Source organism: Gymnogyps californianus, chromosome 8 (assembly GCF_018139145.2).
Source record: "Gymnogyps californianus isolate 813 chromosome 8, ASM1813914v2, whole genome shotgun sequence".
Lineage (NCBI taxonomy): Eukaryota > Metazoa > Chordata > Aves > Accipitriformes > Cathartidae > Gymnogyps > Gymnogyps californianus.
Window position 1 is genome coordinate 14,775,762 of NC_059478.1, and position 17,560 is coordinate 14,793,321.

The 17,560-nt window shown below is 40.3% G+C and overlaps 1 protein-coding gene across 2 annotated transcripts in view; it reads right to left on the minus strand.

The window, feature by feature from the left end:
- The window catches only part of SLC30A7 (solute carrier family 30 member 7), a 36,636-nt gene extending 19,214 nt beyond the window's left edge, over positions 1–17,422 (minus strand). Inside the window, exons 1-8 of one of the 2 annotated variants that reach the window (XM_050900663.1) lie at positions 17,322–17,422; positions 17,035–17,136; positions 9,746–9,859; positions 8,172–8,259; positions 6,341–6,467; positions 5,267–5,404; positions 3,632–3,682; positions 1,331–1,466 (exon numbers count right to left, since the gene is read on the minus strand). In XM_050900663.1, coding sequence (XP_050756620.1) covers positions 1,331–1,466; positions 3,632–3,682; positions 5,267–5,404; positions 6,341–6,467; positions 8,172–8,259; positions 9,746–9,859; positions 17,035–17,136; positions 17,322–17,401 — 836 coding nt within the window. In that variant the 5' untranslated portion in view covers positions 17,402–17,422. Of the gene's footprint in view, positions 1–1,330; positions 1,467–3,631; positions 3,683–5,248; positions 5,405–6,340; positions 6,468–8,171; positions 8,260–9,745; positions 9,860–17,034; positions 17,137–17,321 lie in introns of both variants that reach the window. The other variant, XM_050900662.1, reaches the window with a different exon arrangement.
- Between the last annotated feature and the right edge of the window lie 138 nt (positions 17,423–17,560).

Sequence of the window (17,560 nt, forward strand, 5' to 3'; positions counted from 1 at the left end):
AGGTCAAAAGACACATCAAACAGTGAACCTCTCCAGCATTTTCAACATAGAACATGGGCCTCAGACATTCCTCCTAACTGTGCTAGAAGACCTATAAACAGCTTTATTATGAAAACTCTATTATGGAAGGTAGTCTTCTTCCAACCTCTGTACAAATGGAAGAAAAAAAAATCTCATTCACGTATTTTCTGATCAGCGCTCCACATGTGCTTTGCTGTACACAAAGCTGGACCCTTAAAATACAAAGTGTATGGAAACCTGTGTTTTACTCAGCTATTACCTTCACAACAGTTTCTTCCCCCTTGGTAACCTGCACATTTTCTTTCCCATTTTTTGAGATTTCAGTAATAGAATTAGTTTGTAATAATTTGTCTCTTATGAAATTACAGGATGTTTAAGTCAAAATATTAAGTTTATACTAAAGTGGTAATTTAATAGTGATCTCTAGCACACAGATTTCTGTGGGCATTTAGTGCCTGAAGCATGTTGCCCTACTCTGATAAATAGGGAGATTCACATCAATAATTCTGTGAATGCTGCCATGCATATGGTATAAACATGCCATATATGGTATAAGCATAAGTAGCTGCAGTTAATCAGATGACATTCACCACTGCTGAAGAGACAAAGGTGTTCAGTCATTCGGTTGTCACTGGAGTTGTGGCACTCTGCCCTATGCCACCACTGAAACTGCTGCCAGAAAAGCCTCAATAACAGCATCACTGAACGAAATGTTTGCTTGTCCAGTCTAATCCAAATAGCTTCACATTTACAGTGATCTTGGTAAGCAACAACCAGGAAAGCCCAGAACTACTTGAAGCATTTCCATCAGATCTTAAAAGGAATAAGGATGTCTCTGAATACAAATAGAAAGGAAAAGACAGTTCTCGCTGGGGGGGGTGGGGAAATTACCAGCCTTGATTTGTCAAAGACAAGGGCACATCCTGTGCCAGCAGGCTCAACTCTGCTGCCCTGAAGCCATTCTGCTCCATTTACTGGAGTACATTGGTTTATATAAGCATGTACTAAATACAGAGAGGAAGCTTTCTACAGTTTGAACCTGAAAGACATTTTTGTATTATTACGCAAACAAGGGTAAAATATGGAGATTTAAGAGCAAAAGCTGTAGCTGTAGAAAAGGAAAAGAAAGATAGCTCATGTAAGAGCACACCAGAACAGCTGTACAGAACAGAGGTAACACATCACTCTTGGAAGAAAAGCAAACATCTTAAGTTATTAGCATAACAGACAAACCTTTTCTTCTGAGCTGTAATTTGTGCTGTAACTAGCATAAAAAATACTACTAAATATCGGTGATAGCAATGCTTACCTTACACCTATCAGTAGTGCTATCAGCATTGAACAAATAGGATCTGCTATCATTAGACCATAGTTCTGCATCAATACAGCAGATATGATTACACCAATGCTTCCAAGTGTGTCTGCAACAATGTGTAGAAATACACCTGTAAGAGATTGATATAATTACAACTTGGTATTCTTAAAGCTAATGGAGTATTTCAAAGACAGTTTATGGAGAAGAGTTGCGAGAACTAGATAACATGATTTATGCTTGTTAAATTTGTGGTCAATTTTTGGTCAAACACGCAGAAAGTGATCACATGATTTTAACATACAGAGCATTTGATGAATTTACATTATTTTCTGCACTTAGCAGTAAGGGGTATTTCATGGCATGACTATCAACTTAAGCAATGATTAGCAGATGTAGCTAAATTTTTTTCATTCAATACCCACCCATATTACAGTAAAGAAACTCATGTTCCCTGATGCCTACAGCCAATAAGTACTGTATAAGATGGAAAGACTGTTAACAGAAACAGCTCTGTAAAGCTTTGAAAGATGCTAATGTTTCGTTGACAATGTCTTCTAGAAGTTATTTGGCACAGAAATCCAAGGCAAATGATTCTGAGAATTAAACAATACTGCAGACATGAGCAACTTCACTCTTATTTTGAAGAATAATACACTACCTTAAAAGACAAACAAGCACTTTGCAGCTAGCTAAAATTTAGCTTTTGGAGCTCTCTGCTGGCAATGATGGGAATAATCATTCAGAAACAGCTTTTTTAATACAATTCTCCAGACTCAGATAATCCCTCCTCACAAAAACAACGCACAACTATAAATTAGCTCTTTGGTGATTCTTCCAAGTCTACATTTGTACTGGGTCTGGCTGGGATGGAGTTCAGTTTTCTCCCTAGCAGCCTGCATGAGGCTGCATTTTAGATTTGTGACTAAAACTGTGTTAATAACACACCAATGTTTTAGCTACTGCCAAACAGTGCTTGCACAGCATCAAGGCCTTCTGTTTCTCACTCTGCCCCCACAGCAAGTAGGCTGGGGTGGGCAAGATGCTGGGAGGGCACATAGCCAGGAGAGCTGACCCGAACTGACCAGAGGGATATTCCATACCATATAACATCGCGCTCAGCAATAAAACTGGGGTGTTGTCTTCCCAAAACAGCTGTTGCTCAGAGACTTCCTGGGCATTGGTGTGCTGGTGGGAGGTGGTAAGCAATTGTCTTTGCATCACTTGGTTTTTTTTTTTTTTTTTCTTTTTTCTCCCCTTCACTTACTAAACTGCCTTTATCTCAGTCCAATAGTAGTTCTCACTTTTACTCTTCTAATTCTCTTCCCTGTCCCACTGCAGGAGTGAGCGAGCAGCTGCTGGGTGCTTAGTTGCTGGCCAGAGCCAACCCACCACAGTATTGAAAAATTAAAATGAAATTATATAAAATTGAGTCTTTTTAATATGCTTCAACTGAAATGCGCCTTTCATGAAAAGACTGACTTTCAAATATCTTCTACTGAAGTACTGAGTATACATATATGTAATATGGTATCCTATAAATTCTGGAAGAGGTTGAAAAATGTTCCTTTTCAAGGACTATAAACAAGCCAGAAAATCATCCAATAAGAGAAAACAGTATGTACATTTGGGTATGTCAAATAATTACTACCTCTTACATTATGTAATTTTCTCCCTCTAACTTTTGAACACTTAAAAAAAAAATTAATCAAAGCTCAAAACTGACATCTACATTATCAATAATTTATTTACACTAATGCTCAGGAGATCACGGACTCCAATACTCCTTCAAGCAATTTAGAGTGAATTACCATCTTGTCTAAACCAACTGTAATAGCTTGATGAAATGCATGTTTTAAGCTCAGGTACACTTTAACAATTATATCAATCTGCATTTTTCAAATATATTCTATCTTAATAATATTGTTTTTCACTTTCCAGAGCATACATTGCAATTAGGCTCCTTAGGTTTCTGCTTTTAACCACTCTTTCCTAGATTTGTATTATTTGATTTTTCAGCGTCAGTAACAGAAGCTGAATCCCAGCTTTTGGGATCTCCCTTTAAACTGTGTTGACACTGCGTTACATTTAGACTTCAGTGAATGTCTCAACACCTAGCCATGCACAGGGTATGGCACTGCTCTGTTTACAGGTGGAAGGGGACTTCATAAAATAGCTCCTCTAAGAAAAATGTAGCATTTACCCAGAGGCACCCTCTAAAACAGATGTGTGACAAACAGTCACAGGCAGGCAGACCATGATAAAACTAATAAACCACTATACTTATTCTCATCGTACCTTGTAAAATCTGTTTGCTGGATCCAGTCATCCCTTCAAGAGAATGGTCATCTGTGAAGACAATAATTGGCATATTAACCTATACAAAGGCTCTCTCTAGTGGTCTATTCTGTTATGGTCTTCCTTTCTAAATTTCTTGAACAGACAAGCTGCTCACAATGACTAGCTTTTACTCTAGCTATTGTTTTTTAAGGCAGCAATTAAAAGTCTTAAAACACACTTTTTAAAAAGAAAATACCACTTTACACAATAGATTTTAAATATGTATATATAAAAAGATCAGCATTTGTTTTTTAATGAAAACAAACTGAGAAATGAGACCTTTCTAGTATTTAGCAAAATAAGGTCCCCTCAAGAATACAAGCCATAGAAACAAGCAAGAAGAGTAAGGGCAAATAAATTTGCTAACCAGAAATATTTCACTTAAGCAAGCATTTATACCTAATGTAAAACAGGGAAAGACTTGGAGAAGGTAGAACTAAGTCAAAAAATCCTCTCATCCAAGCAGATTAATGCCTCTGTGGAACACGTGAGAAAGATATTTTAAGAAAAACTTGTTAAAGGATAGCAAATGACTTCTAGTGAAGATCTATAATAATTTATGCAAAAGTTGATTTGAATATCAAATTGCACAAAACAGCTACATTCACTGTTCCAATGGGGTGGGGGGCATGGGGAGAGCAAAGAAGAGGCAAGGAGGGGGGAGCTCCTGCTTTCCAACCAAACTCCAGCAGAACACGTGGAAAACAAGCACCAATTTTCTACTAAAAATAGCAAGGAAGGGCCAAGTAAATATTTTTACACTCTTTGTCACCTCCTGTCTGCGAGTTACAACACTACTCCCCACTCTGAATGTGCACGTTTTCAGTCACATCAGATTCTAGTTTATGGCTTAGGCAGGAAGGATTGACAACCCTGCATTACAATAAGGCTTTCATTTGCATTGTTTCAAATAGGTAGTAACCACACAGTCTCTTCTCCCATAGCGAAGGCTACTGATCATATTTTGCATGGATGTCTCTTCACAGATTGTTTGTCTTCATAGAAAAGATTTAAGCACAGCTAAGATATCAAGTACCTTTTCCATAACCAGCTTTAAAACAGATTACAACTACACAAGAAAGGGAAAATCTTATATTTGAGATCACAAACCAAGTAGGACATATCAATCCTAAGAACCCAAAGTAAAATTGCTTCTTCATCTTTCCCAATATCTTGATCTGTAAAATTATTCAAATGGAGAACACTAGCAAAGCAGCTTAACTTCATCTATTGATTTTAATGAAAAATTGAAACAGAGCACTCAATAACTAATTTCATTATATTGTTATAGCATCTGTTTTATCTTTTGCCAACACACAACATTACCGTGAACATTCAAAAAATGTAGGTAAAGCAAAACCTTTAAAAACTAACACTGAACTTAATACAAGTGAAACAGCATTTACCAAAATGAGCCATAAAACATGGTGGTGGCATAGCATACCATACATTTAGTGAAACTAGTTCCATGTATGCTCGCAACAAGCTGCCAGGATCCTCTCTTTTTTTCAGTAAATCATTAATAGCAAATTTAAATTGAGTCAAGATGGTCTATGACATTAATTAAGTACTTACCATGACAATAATCCTGACCGTGAGAGTGTCCATGGCTATGGCCATGACCATGAGCGTGTCCATGTGCGTGTTTATGTTCATGGCTGTGACCATGACCTCCGTGACTGTGTCCGTGGCTGAGACCACCATTAAATAGAGAATGGCTGTGTTCATGCCCTATAACCAAATATCACCATCAGAGTATACATTTAAGTGTTGAATAAAAGTAAGCTTACATTTGTTTCTAAGCTACTCAAAACCTATTCATCTTTTAGGTCATCTTAAGGTATGGCTTTAAATAAGAACACTAACACAAGCTGTTTGCCATCTAAATCTATGCTGTGCAGCCGTATAAAATATATACCTGATTTGAGAAGTCAAGTGCTTTTATACATTCCCACTTCTGAGACAAGTTGTGCTGCACTTTTATTACAATTTGAAAAATGTACACATAATTAGATAAAAGCACATTAAAAATAGCTGTTTTAAGAAACCAGAAATTGGCTATCGGTCACATATTAAAAATTCAAGCTTAAATTTCTGCTTAAAGACCAAAGACTATTTTCTTCCACCAGTCTATATCAGTTCATGTGTTAAGCCGAAAGAGATACCAATTAGCTTTGCAGAAAAAAAAAAACCACAAAAATGTTTATGATATATATTTAGGCAAACAAATTCTGCATTTAAATTCAAAAGACACTAAGTTGAGAAGCTCCTGAAGCTGAATCATCCCATATTTAAAATTTGATTCAGACACCAATTTGTAAATTTTCCAGCCAAGATCTCGCTTAACTCCAGCTTAATTTTGTCCAAAAGACACTCTGCAAATCTCTTCCAATAAGGTGCAGAAAAGTGCATGTTCCAGAAAGCAGATTCTGGAGTTCTAGGTCTTCCAGTTAATGGATATTAACATGAGAAGTACGGTAGTGACATACCAGGGCTAGTGATAAAACATAAAAGTCAATATTGCAACAAGTCACATATACATTTGGCTAGGATTGCCACTAAAAGGACATTAAAATTTAATACTGGGGTTCTCATTGGAGGATTATAAGGTCCTGGAACACAGGGTGCCAAGAAAGGAAACAGTACTGAAAATTATAGACATCCTACCAGAGCCATGTGAATGCCCATGACCTCCATGTTGAAAAACAAATATTCCTATAAGATTTACAATGAATCCTAGTATAGAAACAGGAAGAAGTCTCTCATGATGCACATCAGGAGGCTCAAGTGCTCTCTAAAAAATAAAAACAACAAAAAAAATCCCCAAAACAACAAACCAAAAAGGAAATGTAGAGTTTTACAATCTCTTTACCTTACTAAAAAGCACTGAAAAAACTGCTTAGATACCGGAGCATTCTCATACAAACAGCCATATATAAAGACATAATTAGAAATTACTCAGGACTTTCAGTTTTTGGCATGGTACACAGACTAATTCTTACTGTCTGAAGTTGAAGTTTTATTATTAAAGCTGTGAAAGTATAGTAGAATATTCTGATAGTCTAGCTAACTTTTATCATAAGATTTATTATGCTGTGGGATGTAAGAATGTTTTCACATACAAGTTTGTTGTAGTATGCGGATTGCCCAAGTCATCCAAACAACTTCCAAGAGTCTAGAATGCCATTTCTTCCTTTCTCCTTAGAAGGGCGAGGGGATGAGGGGAATGAAATGAAGACTGAGAACAATTTGTGGCATTTTTTAAAACTTCTAAAATCTAGATTGATTTTTTTTTTTTAATTCTTTTTTAGCCTACTTTCTTTGGAAGTTTTTTTCAATGAGACATTATAGGCCTAACACAATTTACATCTGAAGCTAAGTGTTGAAGAGCGTAAATTACTATTGACAGGGGAGAGAAACATTTACCATCTGTCCACAGGGATGAAAGGTACAGGCAACAGCAAGACAATGAAACTTTCAGCAGATGTAAAATTTTGAAGTGACCAAGAGAAAAGGAGTCACCATCACAAGGAAAGGGAATACTTAGCATGGGAGCTAAGACCAGCAGGAAAAGCATGTTTCAACATTACTCTTCACCCATCCAGTAGTAGTTTTTTATTTTTCTATTAAGTTTTGTTGCTGTTTCTAGATTTGGAGTGAAGTTTTCCCAAGTTTTTAGGCAATTTCAGCCCAGTTTGTACTGGTTTGGAAGTATTTACAGGCTTATCTACGTCAAGGATACGTTCCTGAAAGCTCTTCCCAGTTCTCTATTAATAAAAAAAAAACCCACTAGAATGTATTCTGAACTAGAAGTCTAAACAAATTTATAGTGCACCCCCCATTAAAAAGTAAAAGCATTAACGCAAGCTGATCAGAATCAGTTATCAATTTTATTCTTAATCCTACCTCACTTCAGTGCAGACACCCTTGATGTCTAAATTTTAATCTTGAAATTATCACCTGAACCATCTCGTAAAAAAAATTCAAGAAAAGTGCCCTTGTAAATGTTAAAGCTATTACTACTTGCCATTTATATCAGACTTCAAGATTTGGAAGATAATGCTCTTTCTTTAATGAGTTAGTCCAACTTCTTCACAGAACGTGACTTATGACTAACTTCTGTCCTCTGAATGACTAGTTTTGGCCTTTCTTTCTTGGCCTCATTTGTCCTTTCACAATGAGAAGTAAAGATCTTTCTATGACATACTTAACTGGCTGAAAAAAGGACAGGGTAAATCTCACAGAAGCTTTATACACAATCAAAATACACTATTTAAGAAGCGAGTACAGATACACTGAAAAAGCTGGGCTTCTGTGTCACAAAACAGCAATTTCAAATGGCCCTATTCTCTGTTCAAATCACAGATTTTTAACCAATTATGAACATAATCCATTTCAATTTTTTCAATTCAATCAATTTCAATAATTTTATCCCCATTAAATATGCTCTACAAATAGAAATGTGACAATTGATAGTGCAATTGACTTCATAACATACCTCAACACCTTCAGAAAAAATGAAGAATGCTGTAAAGATGAGGAATAAACCATTTACAAAACCAGCAAGTACTTCTGCTCGAACATACCTGCAAGAAAAAAAAAAGCAATAGCAGATATTACCAACTCCATTTAAATGCTGAAAATTAGAAGTGGAACTTAAGAGACTGGACTACAACCTTCTAGTTCTCAAACAGTTGTGTTACACAGGCATTTGCTAAATGGAAGATGTAGTATATGAACTACAGATAAGTATATGAAATTCACTATGTTGTATTTTGACAGAAATTACCTGATCCAGATCAGCCATTACCTGACCTAGATGAAAGAAAACTTTCAATACATCAAAATCTACCCATTTAAGATCATCTCTACTGGAAGTTATGGTATGAACACATATTTGGAAGCCACAAAGTAAGATAAGTATGGGAGATGTAATTGAAGCCTGCTGATGTAAAGTTCTGTTTAATATCAAACAGCCATACATTAATTTGCTCCCCCTCTAGCAGGGGGATTTTTAGTAAAAGTTTTAAGTAGAAATTAATTATTTCAGCTACTAAATTTTTCCAATAAAAAACAGCCAGGTCAGAATAACATGTAATTCCAATGCAGCAAACATCAGACTTAATAAATTATGGCTGTTCTCTAATAAATGGAACACCTGCTGTTTAAATGCAAAGCAGTAATTAATATAGAACCTGCTTTCATTACAATTAGTTCATGGTACAATCAATTCTTCCTAAATTCATTTCTAGGCACACTGGAGTTTCCACCTTAATTAAACAGTGCTTTAAGTTTCAAACTACATGATCGATGCTTAGGCAAGACAGCTGAAGCTAAATGCTGACATTCAGGTCAGTAATGCTATGGAGAATGCAGCAATCCATGTTACAGCTTATTTGCTGTTAATTAATCAGTATCACCAATTAATAATATTGTATCACCAGTATTGTTTTATAGGGCACAACTGCAATGTGCAGTGGAACCAAGTGCCCTCGAAACAGAACCAGCTGCAGCAGCTATATCCACGAAGGGCGGTATGGGATGACATACCTCATCCTTAAGGATCTATGTTAACGGTAGCCACAGCTCTTGAATCCTGCTGGTTCTAAGAAGCACAGCTTATAATCTCAGGTGCAGCATCACTGAGACTTAGCTCCTTTTAGTTGTAACTTTCTGTTCCAAAGAAGGCATAGGGCACCAGCAGTCTGAGATTCCCTGTAACGCACCTCACTGCGCTGTGAGGACAAACCCATGATGCGGCTGCTGTTACTTCACTGGTGCCATTAACACGTGACAATGCAGGGCAATTTTCTGCTGTGTAACTTGTTTCCACTAGTATGATCACAGAGATCTTCGAAGCGATGAATCTGCTCCCCAAAAGCAATGCCTTCACATTTTTACTATGTCTAGGGGGATATTAACTTAAAGGTTTACATAACTCACCTTAAAAAAACCCACACTTTCAACATAGCTTTTCCATGTTCTGCAAAAAGAGGTTTTATTCATACAGTGAAAAATTACTACCTAGACATTTACTAAAATACATTAAGGTAATAGCCTGAAGTTTCTTACCCATATGAGAAAGCATCGTTTGACCTCCATTTTGAAATAACTGAAGCTGCTAATCCAGCCAATAGAGCAGTACAGTCAAAAAACATATGAAAAGAATCTGATATTAGACCTAAACTGGAGAAGAACAGAAAAAAAAAAATGTTATGTTCCATCTGCTACATGTTGAGTATGAAAAAAACAGCATTTAATCTTTTACACACTAGCAGAGTATACTGTGTGTCTAAGCTTCAGGCATGGTTTTGCTGGCACAGAGGAGAAATCCACACAAGATCACCAATACAAATATGACGACAAAACTGCTTTTGTCAGCTTAGGGAAGGCACTTTGGAAGAGCGCTTCGCAAAAAAATCCTCCTAGCATATGACTTTGATGGTAGTGGAGGGTGGTTTCCACTGACACAAACCAAAGCCCCTGGAGTAGATATACCCACAGCCGCATCTCTCGCCAACATAATTCTAGTTGCAGGTATTTGTTCTTATATTTCTATTTATAGTTTGACCATATGAGCAACATTGGCTAGAAAAGTGTATACACACAAGCTGCATTTAAATAGTGACCCCACGTAAGTTTGTAAAAGTAGTATTTCACATCTAGTTACAAAAGAAAATTGTGTTCAAAGATACTGCTTTTGAGTATCTATCATACGCCATGTATATATAGGTTAAGTAGTACAATAACACTAAAACTGTTCTGCTGAAGACTACCAATACCACCACAGTGATGGCACTAAGCATTTACAAAAGCAATATTCCCAAATCCATTTTCAAACTTGATACTTTGTAAGAGTTTTCACACACAGGGAAAATTGGTCAAAAATTCTTTAATGTCGGCAGTAAAAAAACCTTAATGAATCAATCAAAGTTTCATAAAATTTTGAGAAACGTATGCCTGTGACAAAATATTTTGGGCCTGTAAAGACTGAAGTCTTCCTCCTATAACTTTAGTTCATTATGTCAAACATTCCAATACTGTAAAGTCTACTTCAGCATAGCAGTTTTCCTCTCAAGCATCTTATTTCAGAACTAACACATCATCAGATGAGAATCTGTCTTTGATGTTCATTCACTGCAGCAACTTGACACTTTCTCTGCGTAGAGCAGGACAAAAAAATGGACTTTCAGTACACAGGGAATTCTAAGAACATATTCTCTTTTGCCTGAAATAAAAGCAGAACAGCAAGCAATATGCTCGTTAAGTACTTTTGACTACTACATGTCTTTCCTAAATAGCCAGCTTTTATGTTTACATCTGTTTTTACCTTTTACCTGAGCAGAGAAGCCAGTCCCTGATGGCATTGACAAAGCACCACACCTACATTCTTTTTAATTTATTGCTGCTCAGTCTCCAAATTTCCGATCACAAACCTTCAGCCAGTGTTTTAGCCTGAATAATACAGGAATAGAATTTATCCAAGATGCATCTTGTTCTTCTTACTATAACACACTATGATGAGAGACGGATAAGTAACTACATCACAGCAAAAAATCAAGGTTTCCAGCATCCTGATCACACACATCCGAAGTTAACATACTGTGGCGAAGATACACTAAATCAAAGGAAGCAACAATAGTACTCCTGAGAGCACAGAGCTCTACCAATGATTTTAAAAAATAAAATGCGGACAAGAGTGCTAAGTTGCTATGGATGGCTGCTTCTTCATTTCGCTAAGTGTAAAGATAGCAATCATTTGCTCCTTTTGCTGGTGATCACAATTACTCTTCTAGTTTGACTGGAATATGTCCACAGAAATAAAAACAAACAAATACTTGCTCCGTCTGTGCTTTCAGCTGAATGGATCCAAGCTAATTCCAGTTCACAAATGATAGAGTGGTATTAGAACAATGATGAGCCACTGTTTGTAAACCTTATCAGTCCTTAAATCTTTGCCTTATCAGCTGCAAGGCATTGACTAGAAGACACACACTCCCCTTTGATCTAGAAGCTGAAGCAAGCAGAAGCTGAAAGACCGCTTCTTAAATGGTTTGTTTCAATGACAAATGCACACCTACAATCTTGATTGACAAATACAGGAAAAGTTTAGCATGCTGTTTTACCCTACAAAGTTCAAAGCAACTTGTGGCGGGTTGACCCTGGCTGGATGCCAGGTGCCCACCAAAGCCACTCTATCACTCCCCCTCCTCAGCTGGACAGGGGAGAGAAAATGTAATGAAAGGCTCGTGGGTTGAGATAAGGACAGGGAGATCACTCACCAATTACCATCACAGGCAAAACAGACTTGACTTGGGGAAAAAATTAGTTTAATTTATTACTAGTCAAAGCAGAGTAGGATAATGAGAAATAAAACCAAATCTTAAAAACACCTTCACCCCACCCCTCCCTGCATCCCGGGCTTAACTTTACTCCCGAATTTCCTACCTCCTCCCCCCGAGCGGCACAGGGGGACGGGGAATGGGGGTTGCGGCCAGTTCATCACATGTTGTCTCTGCCATGCCTTCCTCCTCAGGGGGAGGACTCCTCACACTCTTCCCCGGCTCCAGCATGGGGTCCATCCCATGGGAGACAGTCCTCCACAAACTTCTCCACCGTGAGTCCTTCCCACAGGCTGCAGTTCTTCACGAACTGGTCCAGCATGGGTCCCTTCCATGGGGTGCAGTCCTTCAGGAACAGACTGCTCCAGCGTGGGTCCCCCACTGGGTCACAAGTCCTGACAGCAAACCTGCTTCACTGTGGGCTCCTCTCTCCACAGGTCAACAGGTCCTGCCAGGAGCCTGCTCCATCACGGGCTTCCCATGGGGTCACAGCCTCCTTCAGGCATCCACCTGCTCTGGCCTGGAGTCCTCCACGGGCTGCAGGTGGATATCTGCTCCACCGTGGACCTCCATGGGCTGCAGGGAGACAGCCTGCCTCACCATGGTCTTCACCACGGGCTGCAGGGGAATCTCTGCTCCGGTGCCTGGAGCACCTCCTCCCCCTCCTTCTTCACTGACCTTGCTGTCTGCAGAGTTGTTCCTCTCACATCTTCTCACTCCTCTCTCTCTGGCTGCAACTGCTACTCCCCTGTAACTCCTTTTCCCTTTCTTAAATATGTTATCACAGAGGCGCTACCACTGTCGCTGATGGGCTCGGCCTTGGCCAGCGGCAGGTCCGTCTTGGAGCCGGCTGGCATTGGCTCTATCAGACACAGGGGAAGCTTCTAGCAGCTTCTCACAGAAGCCACACCTGTAGCCCCCCCCCACCCCCCAACCTTGCCACGCAAACCCAATACACAACTTAACTTAGTTCACGAGTTATCCAGTCAGTAGAACTCGTATCAGTGTGTAGGCTGTATGTAAATTGGATCTAACACCACACACAACAGTTGCCAAATTTTACTAAATTAATCACAAATAGGTTCTGTAAGTCTGCAAGGAAGTATGTGCATAGAAACATAAAAATTACTTCATATTTGAAAAGACATTTGATACAGAGGTACTGATGAGCATTTGTTATTACAATTGTCCCAAACATTCTGTTTTCCCAATCCTTTGGTTGTCTAAGAACAATTATGTACACAACTCAGTTCTTGGAAACTGAAGAACAAAAAGCAATTACTGGTACTAACAAGTTCTAGAGGACAGCCATGTTTTCACGCTGAAGTCAAACACAAAGTTTCATTAGGCAAAGTTCGAACTACTTCACATTCAGAAACCAAACCATTTCAGCCTGATTGAAATCAATTTCAAGATTAACTGAAGTGTTTCAGATGAAACACTCAACTGTGGAAGAAGTGGGTTTGGAGGAGAGGAGAGAGAACAAAAGTCTTGCTCTCTCTCTATATTTACATATATACTTTATGGACACATACAGAGGCATATATACATACAACTATAACACATGTAAGGCAGAGGACGACAGCACAATAAATTGTCCTTAGGTACTCTAGCCACCAAAGCAGGAAACAGGTGAAGTCGTTCTGAACAAACTTTAAAGGAAGACCAAAGGTTTTAGCTGAATGCCTATGAAGCAGCAGAATGGAATTCCCTATTGAATTCTTGAAGGGTGTAGGTGACAGCTTCCCCCTCCCCAAACCAGGTGACATCCCTAGGGAAAGAGCTCATTTTAGGTTTGGTTCTGAGCAGTAAGGAAGATCCAGTGGGGAAAAAACCATAAAACCCATCAAACATTCAGGTAGAAGGTAATTAGGGTGACAGTAACCATAAGTTTGTAATGATTATGAAATAGAAGGAATAAGCATGGCTAAACTAGAGATAGCTAGTGGTTTCTGAGGGGGGGTTGTATAGAGTCTCCTGGGAAAGAGAAGGGTGTATAAGGACTGTTACTGAAACAAAATCCCATACTAGCTCTAGAACCAGAAATCATACAGCAAGTTATCATGGCACTGTGCTCACACCTGCAAATCTCACAGAGGAAAGACTTACCACAGGTGCAACACCAACACAGCTGTGCTGCTTTCAAGACCTAAGCTAACATCTCCAAGTAGCCAGAGGCATGCGGATTTATCAACAGGGTTAGTACAGACTGTGTCTGCAATGCAATTCACCACATGCCATAAACATGCTCTGTATTACAGGTACAGCTATAAGTGATTCAACTGCACAAACAATAGCAAGCCTAGTAAGAGGCCAATCTGATTTCATCTGAGGCTTTTTTTAAACGACCTGTAAATTAATGAGACCTTAAAAAACTTGGTGCAAAGTGATTACTAAGGTAAACAAGCGATCCAGTCAACCACTAGCAACATGGGATGTGTGCAAGAACTTCCATTAGAACTGGAACACATCATCCAGAGTATAATCTTGTAGAAACCCTGTACTCAAACACATTGTGTCTAAATGAGGACGTTTCCACAATTGATTTAATAACACAAGTTTAACACCAAATTACACAAGTATGCATGTAATAGTATTTTAAAACAGAACAGCCCAAGTAGCAGATTTCAACTTTAAGCAAGCTCTCAGCTAGCAAAACACCACATCCAGTTCTGTTGTCTGTGCTTCAAGAACATCAACATACCAGAGTATTTCTAAGAGAATCATATAAATGACAAAACAGCTATGTGAGTTCAGGAAACAATCTACTTGGCAAACAAAAGCTAAGGAGAATGTAAGAAGTAAGAATTTTAAAAAAAGAAATTAAAATTGAAGACTTTTAGAACTTGCTGACAAAAATTTCAGGGGCTGAAATCATAGATTTGATTTTGAAATAAGAATATCCTAGTCAAAGAACTCACTGCAATCTACTTAAATTTAAATGGATAGAAGTGTACTTTTCAGAATCACAATTAAAAAGAAATTCCTTAGTCTGTGGAAGCCAAGGGAAGAATCATCTGAATAATCATGGCAGCCCGTTAGCCTTGGTATCTTACGCTCACTGATATCATCAAGGACACGAGAGAGAACAGAATTCAAGATCATGCTTCTAACACTTGCAGTATCAGGCACTGTCGATAGCCAAGACAGGCCACAGTGGAATAAAGAAATGCTCCAAGATGATACAGAAAATCCCCTTTACAAAGGTTCCGTTTCTGCATCTCTCACATGGAAAGCAAAGGAGCTGTGCTCCTCAAACTGAAGAACTATTTTTCCCTACAGGGCTCCTTGTTTGCTTGTTATGTGTTTGTTCTTCCAAGGCATGAACTGTCTGCTTTGACTGAAGGCACTCCTCATCATATTCTCTGCTACTCCTCTCTACTGAAGTACAGGGATATGCTTGCTAAGATACCGTTTTGTTCTAGCCCAACATCTAGGCTTAAAGATACCTTAAATTAGTGACTTGAAATATAAACAAGAGGTCCCACTAATGACTATCCAGCAAATCCCAATTCTTAATCTCTATAATGAACAAAAATAAATAAGAGTCTTCTCAATTCCAGTTAGCCCAATTCTTCAGTGACAAATTTCTGGCAAGTGTCACTTTAATTTCTCAGTTTAATTATCTCATATTCAGACCTTTTTCTGGTATAGATTTTATTTTTGGTCATACTACCAAAAAAAATTATTACGCTTAAAAGAAAGACATCAGAACAAACTCACATGACCATAAAGCTCTTTATACCTGAACCATTGAGAAAAATATTTGCATCTTCTGAGCTATTAAAAAAAACCCCATACTTGAGTAGATAGACTATGCATACAATAATCCTCACACAATTGCAACGTGAATCAAAGTCAAAACCAAGCACATCCAAGATGGTCTGCACATTGCCAAGATAGTCTGTGCCCAAGATAGCACTGTGTTCTCACTAGTGCTACAGTAGCAATTACTGTAATCAAGGATAAGAATTTTATAGTACAGTTTGAGAGATTCAGAGAAACATGATAAATATTAGGATGCAACTGTTTCCAAATCTGCATTGCTGCATTCACTTGAGACTCTTGATTAAGAGTCCCAGTAATCTGTGTCCATGCTACAGCTTTTGATAAGGACTACTTTAAGTTCCATGTGGAAGGACACGCTATTGGGCTTAAATGACATTTCCATGCCAGTCCACTTCAAACTGAACTACTGACATCGAGACTGAAATACCACCATAAAACAACTTCTCTATCAAGAATGAAGCATGATGGAGATATTACCACCATTGTCTGTTCTCTACCTGTACACCATACATCAGTACTTAAGTTATTTTGCATTTCTGCTTGTATTTTACTACAGATTTTTCAGTAGCAACGTAGTCAAGTCCCTCCTATTTTTTTCCACCTTTGTGAATTTACGTGCTGTATAAAGTACCACTTAGCTATAGCAGGATGTGTTAATTCCTGTTCCCTCACTCAGAAACAAGGATGTTCGGTGCAGTGCTGGTTTTTGCCACCCAGCTATCAACTTACAAATGAAGCCACATTCCCAGACAAAGGATCTCTGTGGCAAGCAGCAGGCACGAAACGGTTACAGCCCCCGGGTGCCGTAACTCACACCAAGGCCAGGCTTCCTCCTCAGCAAAGAGTCAAGCGGCACGGCCGGCAAGACACCAGTTTCAAACAGCATTCCTCCACAATGCGCCGAGACGCGCCCCCAAGCAGGAGAGCCTCCTCCCCGAGCCGCTGCCGTCTGGCTGAGGGGACGGCGGAACCGGTCGCTACCCACGAAAGCGCTCCCGGTCGAGGGGAGCTCTCCAGCAGCCCCCAACGTTCTGCCGACCGGCCCCTCCGGACGGCGGGCCAGGAGGCCAGGCCCGGCCGCACGGCCCCGGCCCGCGGCGCCCCGATCCGGCCCCGCCGAGAGGGAGACGTGGCACTGGCCGCGGCGGGAGGCGCCGCTTCCTGCGCGCTGGGAGCCGCTCCCGCCCCGCCGGCCGCCCCGCGCCGGCTCCCCCCCCCCCGCCCCGGTACCTGTTACTCCAGATGCCGTAGAGCAGCTCCACAAAGGCGAAGGAGAGATTGAGGCAGAGGAAGAAGAAGAGGTTGCGGGAGGTCTTGTCCGCCAGGATGGACCTGCGCACGGAGCACACAGCGGGTCACCCGCCGCCGGCACAGCGGGAGGCAGCGGCGGAAGGCGGGACCCACTCGCCGGGCGGCCCAGGCGCCCTCGGCATCAGCCTTCCCCAGCCCCTCCGCGGGGGCTCGGCCGCGGCCCCGGCCCCCGCCGCGCCCGGCCCGGCCCGCCCTGGGCCGCTCACCTGAACCAGCCCGACACCTTCCTGAGCAGGTTGAGCTTGGGCGGCTTGTACTCATCGTCCTTGATGGAGAGGGGCAACATCTTCCCGACGCCGGGGCCGCGGCGTGCCCGGCCGGCAGGGCAGGCAGGCGCGGCAGCAGCGCTCCCCCCACGGCCGGCCCACGCGCCAATCACGCTTCCGGCCTACCACTGCGCGCCTGCGCGCCCCGACCGTACGAGGGCTGCGGGGGCGTGTCGCCA